Raw genomic sequence first — 17,590 nt, forward strand, 5'->3', positions numbered from 1 at the left:
AAAAACACACATTTCCTACCAAACAAGTAAAACTAGTACACTAGCAGACTTTTCTCTCTATTTTGTGAATTCAAATTCCTTTAAGAAATGTTTTGAAATTTTGTCTAGAATGCCCTTAAAATCACTTTGATTCCTGTAGTTATTTCATGAATTTTTCACTTCAGTACAGTGGTACCTCTACCTAAGAACACCTCTACTTACAAACTTTTCTAGATAAGAACCAGGTGTTGCATACAGCATTTTTCCTGCTTATACGTATTTTTATAGCATGATATTCAAACATAGTATGCTACACTACTGAAGGCTTATATGTGTAGGCCATAAATAATTAATAGTATTTCTGGTACTGAAGATTTTATGTTACATCAATATATACAATATCATTTGACATATTCCTACAATCTTTGCTAGACTGTATTATGTTGTTCATTCATAAAATCTTCACAAACTATAGCAAGAGAATTTAATGAATATTTGACACGTAGATTATTATAATCTAGGTATCACGGTTTAAGCAAAGTTATTACAAATCTGGCACCAAATGCAAGTTATAAGAATTTGCAGCACAGTTTTTAAAAAAGCATGAAATAAGATTGATATTATTGTTATTTTGTTCTAATTTATACCAATTTTCTCAGATTTTTAAAGTCCACATTCATAGAATTTGAAACAGCATCTTTATTTGCTTACTAATTAGAAACAATAAAACCTGCATTTTAGGAAATACAAATTCTAGCCTATCTTGGTTGACCTGGAAAGCTAAACAGGTATCAGTACTGGAAATTACCAAGAAATACCAAGTCTATAAGCTAGTCTGAGAAGCGGAAACAAGTCTATTTTGCTACGGTGAAAACTGTGGATATGTTCATGAAATTGCCAGGAGGTGGGCTCAATCTGAGCAAGTTTTTATTTTAGCTTTTAAACTATTTCCACAGAGTTGTAATTCCCATATCACCACTCAATCTTTGCTATGTGGTTTATCAACTATTCCTACAACTTTACAGGCATGTGTCAGGATTACATTTCATTATTCTATGTGATATTGTTATAATTCTAAATTAAACTTTTATGAAAGTTCACAAATTATTTAGGACATGGAAAGAAAGATGATGAAAATTTCATTATTATTGTAATTATTTGCAATTCAGAAATCCAAAAAACTACCCCTCCTTTGATGGGTTAGTACAAACTAAACGATTCACTGAATAAAGAAAAGTAGACAGGGAGTTCTCATCTCTCTCTCTCTCCATGTAAATAGGGAAAATGTGGACTACAATTATTGCATCTTACATCTTTTTAAATGTATCCTTTATTAATTTAGTAGTGTTTTTATTAAATACTACAGTTAAAAGTATGTTTAGAAAAACAAGGGTAAACTACACTATGTTTATTACAAAGAGCATACAATGAAAATGCATCAGCTCATCAGCAAGCACAGTAATCTCACCAGAGCATTGTCAGATGTCAGGAAGGAAAAATGCCAGCTTAGAAATCTTGGGATGTTTGCACAAATCTATCTTATCACTCCTACCCTATCCCGAGTAGCAGTCCTGAAAACTCTGCTCTCACCACCATGAAATAAACCTGCATTCCTCAGGATGACTAGTGGAAGGGCACAAAAATGGCAGACAGCCCACTACCCATATCAACCAGAAGGAACAGTAATATTGCCACTGAAAAAGCTGGAGATTGATGACAGTGGGGAAGAATTTGCAAAGTATGATATCCAACAATGGAAAGTTAACTGTCTCCCCCCACCCTCCTACCACCAGTGGTGACATTTAAATTTTTTCCCTACCGGTTCTGTGGATGTGGCTTAGTGGTAGTGGGGGTCATGTGACTGAGTGGGTGTGGCCAACTTGACTCACGGCAAGGTCGGGCAGCACCCCACCACCAAGCCACACCCATCTAACCATGCCCACAGAACAGACAGAAAATTTCAATCATGTCTTCTAGCGTTCAACCTGGCTGCTTCTTGTCTCCTTCTCATGTTTGCTCTGTGTGTATGAGCCCAAGAAGGAAGAGCCATGTTGAATGCTGTGGCAGAGAGAAGCTGGAAATGTTCTTCTTCCTTTCAAAGGGGAGTTGCTCCCTTTATGGTATCCCTTGGCCCCCTTCCCCCTGGGGTTGAAGTACCTTAAAGGGACAGGCTGCAGCACTCTGCTGTGAATGGATGGAGAAAATTTTGGATTCTCTCTACAGAGAGAAGCCGAACTTTTCTCCCTCCATTCATAGTGGAGGTGCTGCTCCCTTTATGGTCCCACCCTGGTTCCCTCCCTCCCAGGGGTCCAAGTACTTTAAAGAGACAGGCAGGATGCTGCGACTCCCTTCCAAGCAGGCTCCCTTCCCTTCGACACAAAGGGAGGAAGAAAAGTTCAGCCAGGTCTTCTCCTTCTTAGACATACACACAGAGCGGAAAGGGTGAGCAGGAGAGCGGGTGGGGCCAACCAGGGGTGAGTTTTACCGGTTTGGCGAACTACTTCCAATTGTTGCTATTGGTACCCGCGATCCGGTCCGAACTCGTCAAATTTCACCCCTGACCACCATGCAAAGAAACACTACAAATGGTTACTGCAGGGTTTCCTCTGGCTCCACAATAGGAGTAACACTTAATCATTTCAGTTTCTCAAAGTCCACAGATTGACAGGACACGGGCAGAGCAGTTGCAGATCAGTACAGCCCTCATGAGTGAAAGAAGACCTAAGGTCAACAATTATGAAAGACAAAATCAGCTGCCAACATTTGATAATATGCAGTGCATTTTAAGGTGCTTGTTTGTTTTTTTCCACTGATTGGATATTGATATTGGATATTGATATTGGATATATTCTGGTCCATTTTTTATATTTTCTGTTTCAACAGTATTATTACATACTAATGATTGGAGGCAATATCAATACCCCTTTTCTAGGATAAAACAGAATGTTTAACTTTTTTATTTAGTGAAGTGATTTTCAATTAAAACTTGTTCTTTCCTCCTAAGAGTTACTTTGCTCAGGTTATATTCCGAATCACAAGCACCACAAGTGGTTGAAAAGAAATAAACAATGTACTGCAAATCGCCACAACAAGGAAAAGAGCACTACAAAGGGAAGTGTGGAACTAGACACCTTAGTCTTTTCATCATGCTCAGCCCTTAGGTAGTTCAAGAAGATACTTGCAGAGAAGCAGTCATCAGATGGTTTGTGTCTCACTGTTCACTTGATGGCAGGTGGTTTCATGTGGAGTTTTTAGTTTCTTTGTGGTTTTAAGTGTCTTTAAAGGTGCATCATTCGGAATCAGATAAGTCACTTTAAACAAAGCAAAGGAAGAATATGACTATTTATAAGACAGTACTGTGTTACATTGCATTTCCAGTGATGTTGCCTATTATTTTAAAGTATCTTTTCATTTACTGAAGAATTTTTAAACTAACAATGATGTGCAGCCAACTGCACCAAGAAAAAGATAATAAAAAAAAATAATTCTAACTAAGTTCTGATAATTGCATAAAATCAAAACATTTTTCATCTCTATTGAAGAATATCAAAGTTTAAAATAATTGCTGACACTAGCTATTTGTATGATAGTTGTAGATTTTTCTATGAAAAAGAGATTGAAAAATGTGTACAGCAGAAGATAACCATTATAAGATTTTTATTTACATAAAATAAAGATAATAACCCAAATATTAACTTTAATTTTCTAAAAGCCAGTTCAAACATTTAGCTTCCTTCTTTCTTTGATACTGTTTTACAAAGAAAAACTCTAAAATAAGGGGTTGCTTTTTAATAAATGCAATTATATCTATATTTGCTATAAAGATAGTCCTCAACTTACAACCACAATTGAACCCAAAATTTATGTTGCTAAGTGATAAATTTGTTAAATAAATTTTGCCCAATGTATGAGTTTTCTTTCCATAATTGTTACGTGAATCACTGTTGTTAAATTAATAACTGAGTTGTTAAGTGAATCTGGTTTCAACATTGACTTAGTTTGTCAGAAGGTTTGAGGGGCAAATAACATGGGTTTTGTAATTTGTTAACTAATATAGTTATTTTGTATTTTAATCTGATTTATATTCTTTCTTTTAAAGTGATGTACAAGATTTATTAGCTTTTAGCATTTCTAAACTGATAAACAAGCTGGAGACCTGCTCCTGATAAGAAAAGTTAGTGTAAATTGGGGTCTGGCTTATCTCTTTTGTGAACCCTAAAACAACCTTTCTCCTTACAATTTATTGCCTTCAGACCTCATTTTAATAAACATGTATGCTATTATCCTGTCCAATCAACTTTCCTTTCAGTTTCTTTGTTGTGTTCACTATAAAAGGGGATGTAAGCTAAAGACCCGGGTTCCCTCTTTGAATGAGGAATCCCTTTTGTCTGATTAATTGGACAAATTATAATAAAATAATCTTGGTTTGTCTAATTGAAAAATATGCATACTGAGGCATGAGCCTGAAAAAGCCATATTTAGCCATCAAGTTGCAAAAAGGGATTATAATCAAACTATTTGCAAGAAGGTATAACTTTTTCTTGTACTGAATAAGCCTTTGTAAATAATTGCTTTCAAAGATTTAAAACAATCTCTATATACATGCTACTGAATTCTTTCAAAAATGAAGTACTGTATTTTTCGGACTATAAGATACACTGGTGTATAAGAAGCACCTTTAAAAAGGTAAGAAAAACATTTTTATCCTCCCCGCCCCCCAGCAGCACTCTACAGGCATCCCAAAACCTCTGTGTATCGTTTTTGCAAAAAACAGACCCATTTCTCATAAAAAGAGGAGTGCTTTTGCCTTCTCCCAGACCCTGGGAGCACTCTTCAGGCCTCCCAAATCCTCTGTGCGCCTCATTTTTGTGAAAAACAGGCCCATTTTTTGCTAAAATGGGACGTGGGAGCAGGGCTTCAGGAGGCCAAAAATGGCTGTATTCGGTGTATAAGACACACCAACATTTCCACCCACTTTTAGACAGGAAAAAGGTGCAACTTATACTCCAAAAAATACAATAACTATTTTGCTATGTCAAATGTATCTGGTATTCAAGCCTTGGAATCATATACCCACCATTTATGTTAGTTTTAAAGACTAGCACAAATGAGTTAGAAGCAATTATTATTGTGAGTTGAGATAAACTTCCAGGTTTTCCAACTTCCAATGATACTTCTAATATCCAAAATAACACATGGCTTGTATGAAAAGCATACATATTTTTGTTTCTATAAAAACTAAAAATAAATAACTTGGGGCTGAAATATATCCTCAATATATTAGAAATTATGTTAAGTATTTCAAATTGCTTTATACTTCTTTCATTAATGAATAAGGGAACAATTCTAATGTATCATTTATTCCAGATTATATAATACATTATAAAGCAAAATAAAATAACTTTTGCATTAAGTATTTTCTTTCCAGTACCAGAATCAGTTTAGCAAACCCAGACAAGCTTGATTCATCAAATTAGACTTTTTTTATTACAAATGTCTGTAAATATGTTGTATAAAAATATTAAAAAGTGACATACTGCAACACAAAAATCAAATCTGATCAAGTTGGGTTAGCAGAGGTGTAGACTTGGTTAAGGGATAACAGAAAACTAAACGATTCACAGGACTAAATACAGTAAGGGAAAGAGTTTGCTTACAAGGATCCATATCTGCTCTCATATTTAGAGACAATAATCTTGCATTTTCCCATTTCCTTCCGTAGTTCTGCCACTTCGGTCCTCAAGGCTGTGTTCTCCTTCTCCAGAAAAGCAGCTCGGATTGTGATCTGATTCTCTTTTAGGCGCCGAGCATCCCGAGATCGCTTGGCTGCCACGTTATTTTTCTTCCGCCGTGTCCAATATTTTTCATCCTATGTGAAAATAATCAGATTGACTGTTTAGTATTTATCAGATATTTCATTGATTCTTAATCTACCATCTAGTTTTTCTTATGACCAAATATGACTGGACTTGTTTGCAAGCTACTGCCCAGAGTTATTGTTATTCATGCTCCAGTACCAAAATGAAGTGGAGAGGGCTACATGTGAAAACTACTCAGAAATGTGGTCCAGAATATTAGGATGTAACAGATATGAAAAAAAATGGGAATAGGAACTGACTAAAAATACTACAGTTGACCAGAACTAGTCAGGCAAAAATACCACACCAATTTTTAAATTAAAATTTAAAAATTTTCTGACTACCTTTCATCTAATGGCAATTTCTGTTCAAATACATGAGAAGCCGCTAATTCTGGTATGACATCACAGTGCTCTCAAAATCAATTTATAAATCAACTGAATTGAATTGATAAAAATCAGATTGTGCCTTTATTTGATTTTTATCCCACCTTTATCGCTTTATAAGTAATTCAATGCCGCAAACATATCCAATGTGCCTTCCTCCTATTTTTCTCACAACAATAACCCAGTGAGGTGGACTGGTCTGAGAAAGAGCGACTGGACCAAAGTCACCCATCTCATTGCTAAGATGGGAATAGAATTTACACCTCCTGGTTTCCAAGCCATCACCGTAACCACAACACCAAACTAGTTCTTGCCTTTTAATTCTATCAAAGATATTTAGGATGGTGAATTTAATTTCTGATTAATGGCTAGCTGCTTGGAAAGCTTAGACATAACAAATTGAATACTGTCCTTAAATTGGGAAAGGAAAAGTTGCTTCCCTCAAAGAAGTTAGCTTTTATACCGATTCATTCAATAAATTGGTAATCTTTGTTTAGAATGAGAGGAAAGAAGAAAATCAAAAGGAACAAGATAGATGCTATGATTTCTAAGCAAGAAACACATGATTTTTCTCCATCTTCTTCACAATAAACATTAACTGAAACCCCAAAACTTATTCAAGGAGATAATATTCAATGGAGAATCAACTTTATGTAGTAATTAAAAGAACTGAAACCTGTCTTAGACATGAGCCCAGCTAGGTGACTCTGGGTCACTCTGCCTCAGCCCTAGGAAAGAGACAATTGGAAACTTGCAAAAATTGTTGCAAAGGAAACTGCTGGAACTCATTCATGTAGGTCAGGGATGTCAAACTTAAGACCCATGGGCCGGATCCAACCTGTGAGGTGCTTAGATCTGGCCCATAAGGCCAGCCTGGAATATGGAGAAACTAGCCGCAGTGTCTCTGGCAGCTAAAACAGGCCATTTGTGGTCCCCTCAAACCTACTTTTCATCTTCCATAGCCTCCTGCAGCAAACTGGGCTGAAGACCAGGCCCAAAACAGCTCCAAAACAGGACACATGGGAGTGTGCTGCAGGAGGCATCTGTCCTGCCCCAATGCACACACACACACACTGCCGCCCCCCCCCCCCCCGACTGCCAGCCCGCAGAGCAGAGCTACAATGCTGATCCAGACCTCGAAGAAATCCAGTTTGATAGCCTTGATATAGGTGCTAAGAGTCAACTAAAACTTGAAGGTAGGCAGGCAGGTAAGTAAGTAAACAAACAAGCAAGCAAGCAAGCAAACAATCTGGGCTGACTACATTGATTTTAATTCATTTTTGTATGAATAGATTTAGCTTAATATAAGGAATTTTTCATTATAATCTTCCCCATGTGCGCTATATAGCTACATCTTGTGCTTCAGGTTGTATATAAGATTTGTAAACCTTTTATAGTTGGGGGAATGCCGATTATTTTTATTTTTGCAGACCCATCTCCCCCTCCCCCTATTTTCTTGAAGCTGAACTGCAGCAGAAAATCCTGGACAGAAAAGCAAAGTATTCTTCAGAAGCTAGATTAAGGAACAACAGAAAGTTCAGCCTGACTTGTTGCAGTTTATAATAATTATCTTTCACTGGGAAAACATTGGAAAACGTTTTAAATTATCCTCATCCTAGATTGCAAAAATCTGAAACAAATTGTATTCTGGGGACAAGTAAGAAGATGGTAAATTGCCATTCCTCAAGAAACTCACTTTAAATCCACCAGAATTTTAGAACAAACAATCTTCTTAAAAAGACTCAGTTGTGGAAATAGCAGTAGGAATAGGAAACTCCAGTAGCATAGTTGAAAATGTACTTTGCAGCGAACAAACATGATTTCAAGTACTTCTGAAATATGATCAATCTAAGCAATAACAGAATAAACACAGTTACCTTTTGTTCATCTGGGACAAAGACTTTCTTGGCTTTTTTAATCATAGGCTGTGGTTTCAAGTCCTCATCGGCAAACTTATGCTTTCTAGGATTAAAGAGCTCTCCTCCAGGCACACTAGACAGCACTAAATCAGCAGGGTCAGGGTTGAAATTCACATCAATCTCAACACCATCTGGATCAACAGGGCTAGGAGTCAATCTTTCATCATCTGGAGAGGATCCCAGAAAAAGGAAGACAAATTTAAAGGTGAGCAGCATGAAGAAGATGACTATGAAAGAATGGAAACAACTTAAAAGGGCCCTTTATATTATGTATTTATTATGTAAAAACATATTATGTAGTGAAATACCATTTTCACTGAAGGAAGGTCACTCACATAAAGAGCATGCAATACTGGAAAGTCCTGTATTTAGCTAGTGGTATTAATTTTCAGAATTTTCATTTTCTCTATGTCCACTAAGAATATTGAGGAAAAGCAAAATTTCTACACTTTATCAGTAAATTCATATGCCGTTTATGCACTTTCTTTTTATACTTTCCAACATTCTTAAAATTAGTTTTTCCAAATAATACTTTTTGACCTAGCATAAGCATTTTTCTAGATTGCTCCAAATACAGTGATCCCTCGAGTATCGCGAGGGTTCCGTTCCAAGACCCCTCGCGATAATCGATTTTTCGCGATGTAGGGTTGCGGAAGTAAAAACACCATCTGCACATGCGCGCCCTTTTTTTCATGGCCGCACATGCGCAGATGGTGGAGTTTGCGTGGGCGGCGGGCGGCACCCAGGGAAGGTTCCTTCGGCCGCCCAGCAGCTGATCTGCTCCGCAGCGCGGCAGCAGCGAGGAGCCGAAGATGGGGTTTCCCCATTGCCCAGGCAAAGGGGAAACCCCATCTTCGGCTCCTCGCTGCTGCCGCGCTGCGGAGCAGATCAGCTGCTGGGCGGCTGAAGGAACCTTCCCTGTGTCTTCCCGCCGCCCAGGCAAAGGGAAAACCCCAAGATCGCTTGCCGCTTGCCCATCACCCGCCCGCCCGGCCGCTCGCTTGCTGCTTGCCCGTCACCCGCCCACCCGGCCGCTCGCTTGCCGCTTGCCCGTTCACCCGCCCGCCCGGCCACTCGCTTGCCGCTTGCCCGTCACCTGCCCGCCCGACCGCTCACTTGCCGCTTGCCCGTTCACCCGCCCACCCGGCTGCTCACTTGCCGCTCGAGAGCAAGAGGGGGAGAGATAGAGAAAGAGAGAGAAGGAAAGAAAGAGATGAGAGAGGGAGGAAGAGAGTGTGAGAGAGGAAGAAGCAAGATAGAGAAAGAGAGAGAGAAAGGAAGATGAGAAAGGAAAGGAGTGACGTCATCGGGTGGAAAAATCGCGATATAGCGTTTTGCGAAGATTGAGATCGCGAAAATCGAGGGATCACTGTATATATTTTTGAATGCATATTTTCAATGCATGCTGCAAAATAATATTGTGCAGCATGAATTATAACTACAGTACTAGCTAGTTTCCATATAACTTCAATAATGTAATTTTCACTGAAATATAAACAGAATCTTCCTTCCTTAATAACGTATCACAAGTAAGAGAGAAGGAAACTAACAAAATATTTTCCCCTTCTTCACCATTAAGTCTGAAACCCAGTGATAAATGCTTTTAATATAGCAGCATATAAGGCATCATATATTAATACTAATCAAACAAAACAGATTTGATAATAGTTAATTCTGTAGTCTACTCTTATTTGAATTAAACATATTTCCAGCAAAAAGTAGCATACATAGTGCTAGTTTTCATCTCTTGTTTACATAATAATAATAGAATCAATGTGAACCAGTGAAATATTAGTTGTTTCTTTCCTGTAATGTGCTGTGAAATTATTTGTTGTTAGATTGTGTATTACTGAACTATCCATTTCTAAATTCAGATTTAATGCTGCATGACAAGCAAATTGCTCATTCTAACCATTTAATTACTTTATTGATTTTTGCATTGCAATTAAATAACCCAATTAGGCAATGTAGGCAACTTATTTTCTACAGCATCCTTTTAAACCTCTTAACAGACCTGAATTTTTGGTCGTTTCTGATAGATTAAAAACCACTGTGGAAGATGATGAAGGTGGAGTGATCGCAACAGTGGCAGGTTCTTTTCCTTCCAGTTCAGCTACAGGCAGGAGGGGGTTCTGATTCAGATCTAGATGACCAGGACTAGAAGGGATTCCATTTTCCAACAGGAATTCATCAAGATCCATGTACTCCAGATGAAAAGATTCCCCATCATAAGGAATAGTTTTATCCCAAATGGGAGGCATGAGGGAGGCAGAGACTGCCATTGTACTTGCAGCTGCTGCTTCATCTTCCTCGAGTTTTTCCTTCTTCTCTTTATCTAGAAGAATACAGAATGGTGTTAGTCTTACATAGAACTATATTTTACCATTTGTTTTTATATGATGATCCAAGAACTGGAACCATTTGCTGAATCAATACTACCGATGGTAACACCTAGCAGACTATGGCTGATCCCCCAAAAGTTAGTAGACTCTATTGCTGCCAAAACAATCTACATGGAGGTTAGCCAATTTGAACTTTCTAAAGAAATATGATGTCACTTTGAGTGTATGAACCAACAGAAGATAAAGTTGAAGAGGTTTTTAATATATTAAATGGCTCATTTAATATACAGCCCTTTCACACTCAAATGCACAGAATAAGTGATGAAATGTTCATTTGTAAGTACTAATTTTAAGACGTCAAAATATAAAGACATCTAAAAGATGCAAACCAATACCATAGGTCAGTTTTCTGTTTCCTGAAAACTATTCCTTTGTGTTCAACTAATTGTATTTAGTTAGTAGATATAGGATTTGCTCAATAAAAAAATTGCATTTCTTAATTAAACAGAATAATTTTTTTGCATTATTAGCACCAGAATTTAGTTCTTAATATTATAGTAATGTAAAATCCAAAACAAACTATGTTAAGAAATTAATTCAAAAGAATATGAATTTCAAAAATGTAATCTTGTTTCAAACACATCTACCAAAACGGAAATGAACAATAAGATAAAACATTATATACAAAGTCTTAAATCCAGTTCTTCGCATTCTTCTATCAATATGGAAAATCTTGAAATTACATGTCTATTATATTTTCAACGTCAAGCCCACAATGCTACTGTTTCTTTAGAAGAGGGGGAATTTAGAGAGTATCAGAGCTATTTTCTATCAATGAATATTTAAAACCAAGGTTTGATTATTCAGGCTGAAGAACAAAGTGTCGACAATTAAATCACCAATAAGGTTTGCTGCTGAGGTTGCCTATTACTTAATACTTTCTTCTCTTGTGCCATTGGTAAAAAAAAAGACTAATTCAAGGCATTTAAAAAGAAAACACATAACCACAGGATGTAAAGTCCTCAAAGTATTCTCCTGACAGATAAGGGGAAGAGGTATATGACCCTACACATCCAGAATCAAACAGAAATGGGGTGTGTGTTTCGCACCTATATTTTGCCTATAAGTGCAACAGACTGAACCTGAAATCCAACCGCCTCCCCAAAGGCAGAGCACTCTATTATCAGGGGGTCTCAAACCTTGGCAATTTTAGTGTTAGGTACAAGAGTTGTACCTCATGATTCTTGACAAATGTATCTTTTCTTTTATGTACACTGAAAGCATATGCACCAAAGGCAAATTTCTTGTGTGTCCAATCACACTACTACTACTACTACTACTACTACTACTACTACTACTACTTATTATTATTATTATTATTATTATTATTATTATTATTATTATTATTATAAAGAGCTGAGGTGGCGCAGCAGGTAGAGTGCTGTACTGCAGGCCACTGAAGCTGACTGTAGATCTGAAGGTCAGTGGTTCAAATCTCATCACCGGCTCAAGGTTGACTCAGCCTTCCATCCTCGCGAGGTGGGTAAAATGAGGACCCGGATTGTGGGGGCAATATGCTGTCTGTATTAAAAAGTGCTATTGCTAACATGTTGTAAGCCGCCCTGACTCTAAGGAGAAGGGCAGCATAAAAATTGAATAAATCAATCAATCAATAAATTATTATTATTATTTATATTTATATGCCACCTCTCTCCAAAGACTCAGGACTGTTTACAGCATATAAAAACAGTATATATTGAGATATAATTAATTAAAATTAAAATTAAGAATTACATTTAAAAAACTAAAAAGCCTATTGATATACACACATATCAATTCAAACAAACCCACTATACATTCATTGGCCAGGGGGTAGAATCTAATGACCCCAAGCTTGGCAGCATAAATGAGTCTTTAGACTGTTACAGAAAGTGGGGAGGATGGGGGCAACACAAATCTCTGAGTTGATTCCAGAGGGCTGGAGCTCCCACAAAGAAGGCTCTTCCCCTAGGTCCAGCCAAGTGACATTGTCTAGTTGTAAAAGGCCAACACTGTGGGACCTAACCGCTGCCTGAGATTCATGAGGCAGGAGACCGTATGGTAAGTAATCTGGACCCGTGCCACGTAGGGCTTTATGGGTCATAACCAACACTTGGCCAATAAAGAATGCCATTTAAAACCTGTGGACTTCAATTCCCAGAATTCCTCAATCAGCAAAGTTGGATGAGGAATTCTGGGAGTTGAAGTCCACAAGTTGCCAAGGTTGGAGACCGCTGCTTTGTGTGCTTCCAGCACCCATTCGGGAGGTCGATGGTCCAATTCGCGGTTACGAGGAAGCCCCGCTCCATTAAGCAGGGATGACTTTCAAGAAAACAATTCGCGGCCTCGCCACTTTCCGCGCTTCAGAGCTTCAAAAACAGCTCCGGTTATACGCCAATGAGCGGCGAGGAATGCAGGCGGCGGGCGGCTGAAGCGCTCCGCGGCAGCGCCCGCCAAGGCCACACGGCAAAATGGATGCGACGCGCCCGCATCTGAACCGAGGCACCAGCCGCCGCCGCAATTCTCTCTCCGCCGCATCCCTCCCTCCTATCGCGCATTTTCCTCTCAGGAAGGCCCGGACGCTCCCGCCGCCCTCACCGAGGCGCGCGTCCCGCGGAGGATTTTCCATCAGTTTCTTCAGCACCAAGGGGAAAGCGCCCGTCGGGCCCCGTTCTTGCTGCACGGCTCCCGCCGTCCCCGCCGCCGCCGCTGCCACCTCCTGAGGCGCGGCGCGGCTGGACATGCTATTGAAGCGTAGGGGGCCGACCAGCGGCGCTCGAGACCTCCCCGCGAGGCCCAGAGGGAAAGAGGCGGCGAGAAGCGACGCCAGTCCGGAGCGGACGCCGCGGGAAAAAAACAGAAAGGGGGAGGAAAAAAAATAATTAAATCCACCGTTGCCCCTCAGAGCTGACGAGAGAGCGCATGCGCCACTTCCCCTCGGCGCGCCTCCGACGGCCCAGGAGACACTTTTTATTATTCATGATTCGTCTTCGAGTCGCTCGCGCGGCCATTGGCCGGGCCTTGCCGAAAGGCGGCGCTGGCTCGGTTAGTGCAGCCACTCCGCGACGAGCTTGAGCGGGAAGGCCCGGCGCGTGCCGCGGAGCGAGCGGCGTTGCGCGAGAATGTGGACGCCGCCCCTTCCCCTCCCCCTCCGTTGGCGTCAGTAGCCCCCACCGAGACTCCCAACGTTTAAAACGCGGCGAGCGCCTCCAGCGCTAAACCTCAAATGACCTCGGAGGGTGCGCCAACCAAAGGAGAAACAGCGGGGAGGCGGAGCTTTTGAGCTGCAAGGAACTCTGGGCGGGGTCAAGTGGGGAAAGGGAGCAGAGAGGCTTTCAGACCTCAGCGGGCGTCAGGACGTTTCGAGGGCCTCCGTCCCAAACGCAAAGGGAGGCGTGGGGTGAAGGGGAGAGGGAGGCGGCGGCTGATCAAGCTACTCCAACCCGTGGCCCGCCGGTTGGGTTCTACTATATTTCCTCATCTGGGGTGGTCAAAAAACCGTAGCCGGCTGGCAATTACAGAAGCCCCCTAAAAAATCCCTTAGGATAAAGTTGGCTCTTCTTTGATATGTGGACTTCAACTCCCAGAATTCCTGAGCTAGCATGATTGGGTCAGGAATTCTGGGAGTTGAAGTCCACAAGTCATAGAAGAGCCAACTTTGCCTACCCCTGCCTTAAGGAACGCAGGTTGGGGAAGCGTCCCGCTCGCAAATGTATATACAGTATTCGTTCGGTCTTTAAACCAACAACATTCTCAGTCGACGCACAAAAGTCATTCAGAACATATCATTTAGAGAAAACCATTTTATCCTGTCCCAAAGGCTCGTTGCACGTAAAAATAATCTATTTGCAAAATGGAGACGAACATTGATCTGCGAGCATTGCAGTAACATAGAATCCTGGCGCTTATATTCCTCTCAGTTTAAGATTAACCAGAAAAAACCCAGGGTGGTTTGTGTTATGTGTGTTACCAGCCATGTTTCCTCTTGTTATTGACACACTGATCCTCTATGCCAGTGTTTCCCAACCTTGGCAACTTGAAGATATTTGGACTTCAACTCCCAGAATTCCCCAGCCAGCAAATGAGTTGAAGTCCAAATATCTTCAAGTTGCCAAGGTTGGGAAACACTGCTCTATATTTCCACAGAATTGTCTTCCTAAACTTGCACATGGTGCCATTTTTTTCCTTTCAAATCCTATTTTTTTCCTTTCAAATCCTATTTTTTCCCAATCCTATCCTCAAATCTTACCAGGCTCAAGGTTGACTCAGCCTTTCAGCCTTCAGAGGTGGGTAAATGAGGACCCAGATTGTTGTGGGTGATATGCTGACTCTATAAACCGCTTAGAGAGGGTTGTAAAAGCTCTATGAAGCGGTATATAAATCTAAGTGCTACAGTGCTATTGCTATTGAAGCTTGTTTATCTATATTGGTCTCAGCAGATGGCAGTGTGTGACCAGCCTTGTCAAAACTCAGAGGTTGAGCAATGTCAGTCAGGTTAATGTTTGGATGGGCTTCTGGGGACCCGGGGGCTGTAGAACATCCCAGAAGAAAGCAGTCAAAACCCTCTTTCTTTATTGTTGCTAAAACCCATTCCCAGCCCTAATAGATAGATGTCAATAAAGGCGCTGAAGACCTGGTTCTGCCAGCAGGCCGGGGGGAACCCAGAGTGGGATGGAGCCCATTAAATGGTTCATGTGATTTGCTGTCGCTGGAACAGGGCTGGTGGGAGGTGGGGCGTGATTTTGTTACATGGTACTATATTAATTTATTTGATTCGTTTATTATTATTTTAGTCTGTAAGCCGCCTTGGGTTGCATGGGCAAATAGGCAGCAATATAAATTAAATAAACAAATAAATAAAAACAACACCAACTGATTTTTTTCCCCTTTCTATGGCAGAGCCAGCCTTATTAGGCAGGATGAGGTGAGACAGTATATTCCTCAGGACAGGGCAGTCAGTGGCTTGACCACAGGCCCACTGAAGATGCTGTCCCTTTGATAACATCAAAAGAATGCTCTGTTGGCCATCCAGCTGATTTAGGAAATGGGCTGGGAAGGAAAACACAGTCTTGTCCTTTAAATGGCAAAATATCTTGGGCAGCTGTACATCTTTGGGGCCGAACCTTTAAAAAATAGTTAAAATAGTGACATGCAAAAGAAAGGCGTCTACATATGCAGTCATACCGGTCACCCTTTCATTGATTGTTCTTGTCTTCCTTATTGCCCATTTTGAATATAATTTCCTTGGGAGCAGAAAGAGATCGATTTCTTTACATTGATAAATGTTGGAGAAATGTTAACATTTGATTCTTCAAAAGTGCTCTTTTAAATAAATATTAAACATTACAGGTCACAGCAAGTAACTGAGCTAATTAGGATCAAATCTGTCTAGTCCTTAGAGAGCAAGGCACCAGGAAATTATCATATGATAAACTAGACTGGAATTTGAAAAAAAGAATCCCAAAAGAAGATAATCACAAACTGTTTCCACATCATTGCCCAAAATACTATGTGTAAACACTAAAAATAAAATTTGGTTTAAGGGATTTTTTTAACATTCAATGTTACAATTGAGCATGACATTCCATGATTTTAGCACATGCTTTATTTTGATTGGCATGGTTATTTTGAATCATATCATTTTTCTCTTACCCTAATTTAATAATTCAACAGGGATTAGTAAAGCTTTTAAAGAAACTGACAGGCAAAGACTAGTTTTCCAGGATACACTAATCAAGTCAAAACAAAATAATCTATACTAATTCCTTTTTATCATTAAACCAATATCAGCTGTTTCCATATTTTTTTAAAATTCAACTAGATATTGCAGTTCAGTCCCATTTAAACTTTTTCTTGTCAGATAATAGTAACACCTCCAGCAATAATAATTTATTAAACTTATCTAGAGCCTATGTAAACAAAATGGAACTATCTCTGAGCACGAAATTTAGAGCTGAGAATATTACAGTATTGTTTATTATAACAATACTGTATATCATAATAAGATTTATACATTCTAAATATATCCTCACCACAAAAATAACATGATAATCAAGGTATGTGCCTTGATGAGATTTTGGCTGAAATCTATTATTACTATACAAATGACACCCAATTTCAATCACATTCAAATAAATCTGACTAATATAAGGTTGATCTCTGGAGGCAGAGAGGATTGTATGAAATCTGTAAACTGAAGATTGGTATGGAAGAGATTATAGTTTTTTTAATGGATGCATCACCTTGCCTGGAAAAAGATGGTTCAACCTTTGTGCACTTTGTAAAATATCAGGTTATGAAAACAAAATACAGTAACAGGATTATGAGTTGGGATTTCTGTACAGTTATAGGATGGGGAGCATCTGGCTTCATAATAGTGCATATGAAAATATTTTTTAAATTCAAACTCAATTCAGATGCTGGTCTTAACAACAACAAAAAATAGCCTTGAAGTTATAGGCCCAGCATATTTATAGTCTATATATCCTCCAAGTTACTCTAACCAGACTATTTATTGTGAGATATTGAAATGAGGAGTCCTTGGTACGCTTTCAGTTTGGTTGTTTTCTTGCAGACAATACATTACATTGATGCTACCTAATTTGAGTAACAAAAGATTTGCATGAATACAACCAAACTCAAAGCACCAAGGGCTCCTCATTTCAACCCCAAGATACAAAAATTCTCCCCTATTTGTACTATTTGTTGTGCTTGGGAAATGACCTGGTTAATCTCAGTTGGAAAGATGAAGGGGACAGGATCAGAGAAGCAATTTTCTCCATTATTGCCATGATCTACTGGATTAAAATGCTCACCCCCTCCCCAAGATATCTAGTTGGCTTCAGTCTCTACTTGAGTCATCTTTTGGAAAGTTGTCAAACCCTAGCTGTCCTGACAAGACTTTGGAGATCAATATCTGTTCTTTGCCTGCCATCTGTTGGGCAATACTGTATGCTATCTTAAATTTACATTGTTCTAAGGAATGTTAGATTTTGGCTCTACAGGTTTATTACTGAAGGCATGTTTTAAGATATTTTCATGTTAGTGTACATGCAAATAAAGGAAGA

The 17,590-nt window shown here is 39.5% G+C and overlaps 1 protein-coding gene across 2 annotated transcripts; it reads right to left on the minus strand.

The window, feature by feature from the left end:
- Positions 1–660: 660 nt before the first annotated feature.
- TEF (TEF transcription factor, PAR bZIP family member) lies at positions 661–13,517 on the minus strand. 2 transcript variants are annotated; one of them, XM_070756050.1, is made up of 5 exons: positions 13,122–13,517; positions 10,157–10,477; positions 8,101–8,309; positions 5,637–5,848; positions 661–3,290 (listed from the first exon to the last, which is right to left on the minus strand). In XM_070756050.1, the coding sequence occupies exons 1-5, from the start codon at positions 13,264–13,266 to the stop codon at positions 3,269–3,271; spliced, it is 909 nt and encodes a 302-aa protein (XP_070612151.1). In that variant the 5' UTR covers positions 13,267–13,517; the 3' UTR covers positions 661–3,268. The 2 variants fall into 2 exon arrangements, with proteins under 2 accessions (XP_070612151.1, XP_070612152.1); XM_070756051.1 differs by lacking the exon at positions 661–3,290 and having other exon boundaries at positions 5,633–5,848; positions 13,122–13,467.
- Positions 13,518–17,590: the final 4,073 nt, after the last annotated feature.

Source organism: Erythrolamprus reginae, chromosome 6, assembly GCF_031021105.1.
Source record: "Erythrolamprus reginae isolate rEryReg1 chromosome 6, rEryReg1.hap1, whole genome shotgun sequence".
In the NCBI taxonomy this organism is placed as follows: domain Eukaryota; kingdom Metazoa; phylum Chordata; class Lepidosauria; order Squamata; family Dipsadidae; genus Erythrolamprus; species Erythrolamprus reginae.

What these genes read in the sequence shown, in the direction of transcription:
- TEF (XM_070756050.1), bottom strand. Translation starts at nt 13,266, where the DNA reads ATGTCCAGCCGCGCCGCGCCTCAGGAGGTGGCAGCGGCGGCGGCGGGG. An exon ending in AGAAACGACCAAAAATTCAG is followed by an intron (nt 8,310 to 10,156) that starts GTCTGTTAAGAG and finishes GATCCTCTCCAG; the next exon opens with ATGATGAAAGATTGACTCCT. An exon ending in GAGAGCAGATATGGATCCTT is followed by an intron (nt 3,291 to 5,636) that starts GTAAGCAAACTC and finishes CTTTGTTTAAAG; the next exon opens with TGACTTATCTGATTCCGAAT.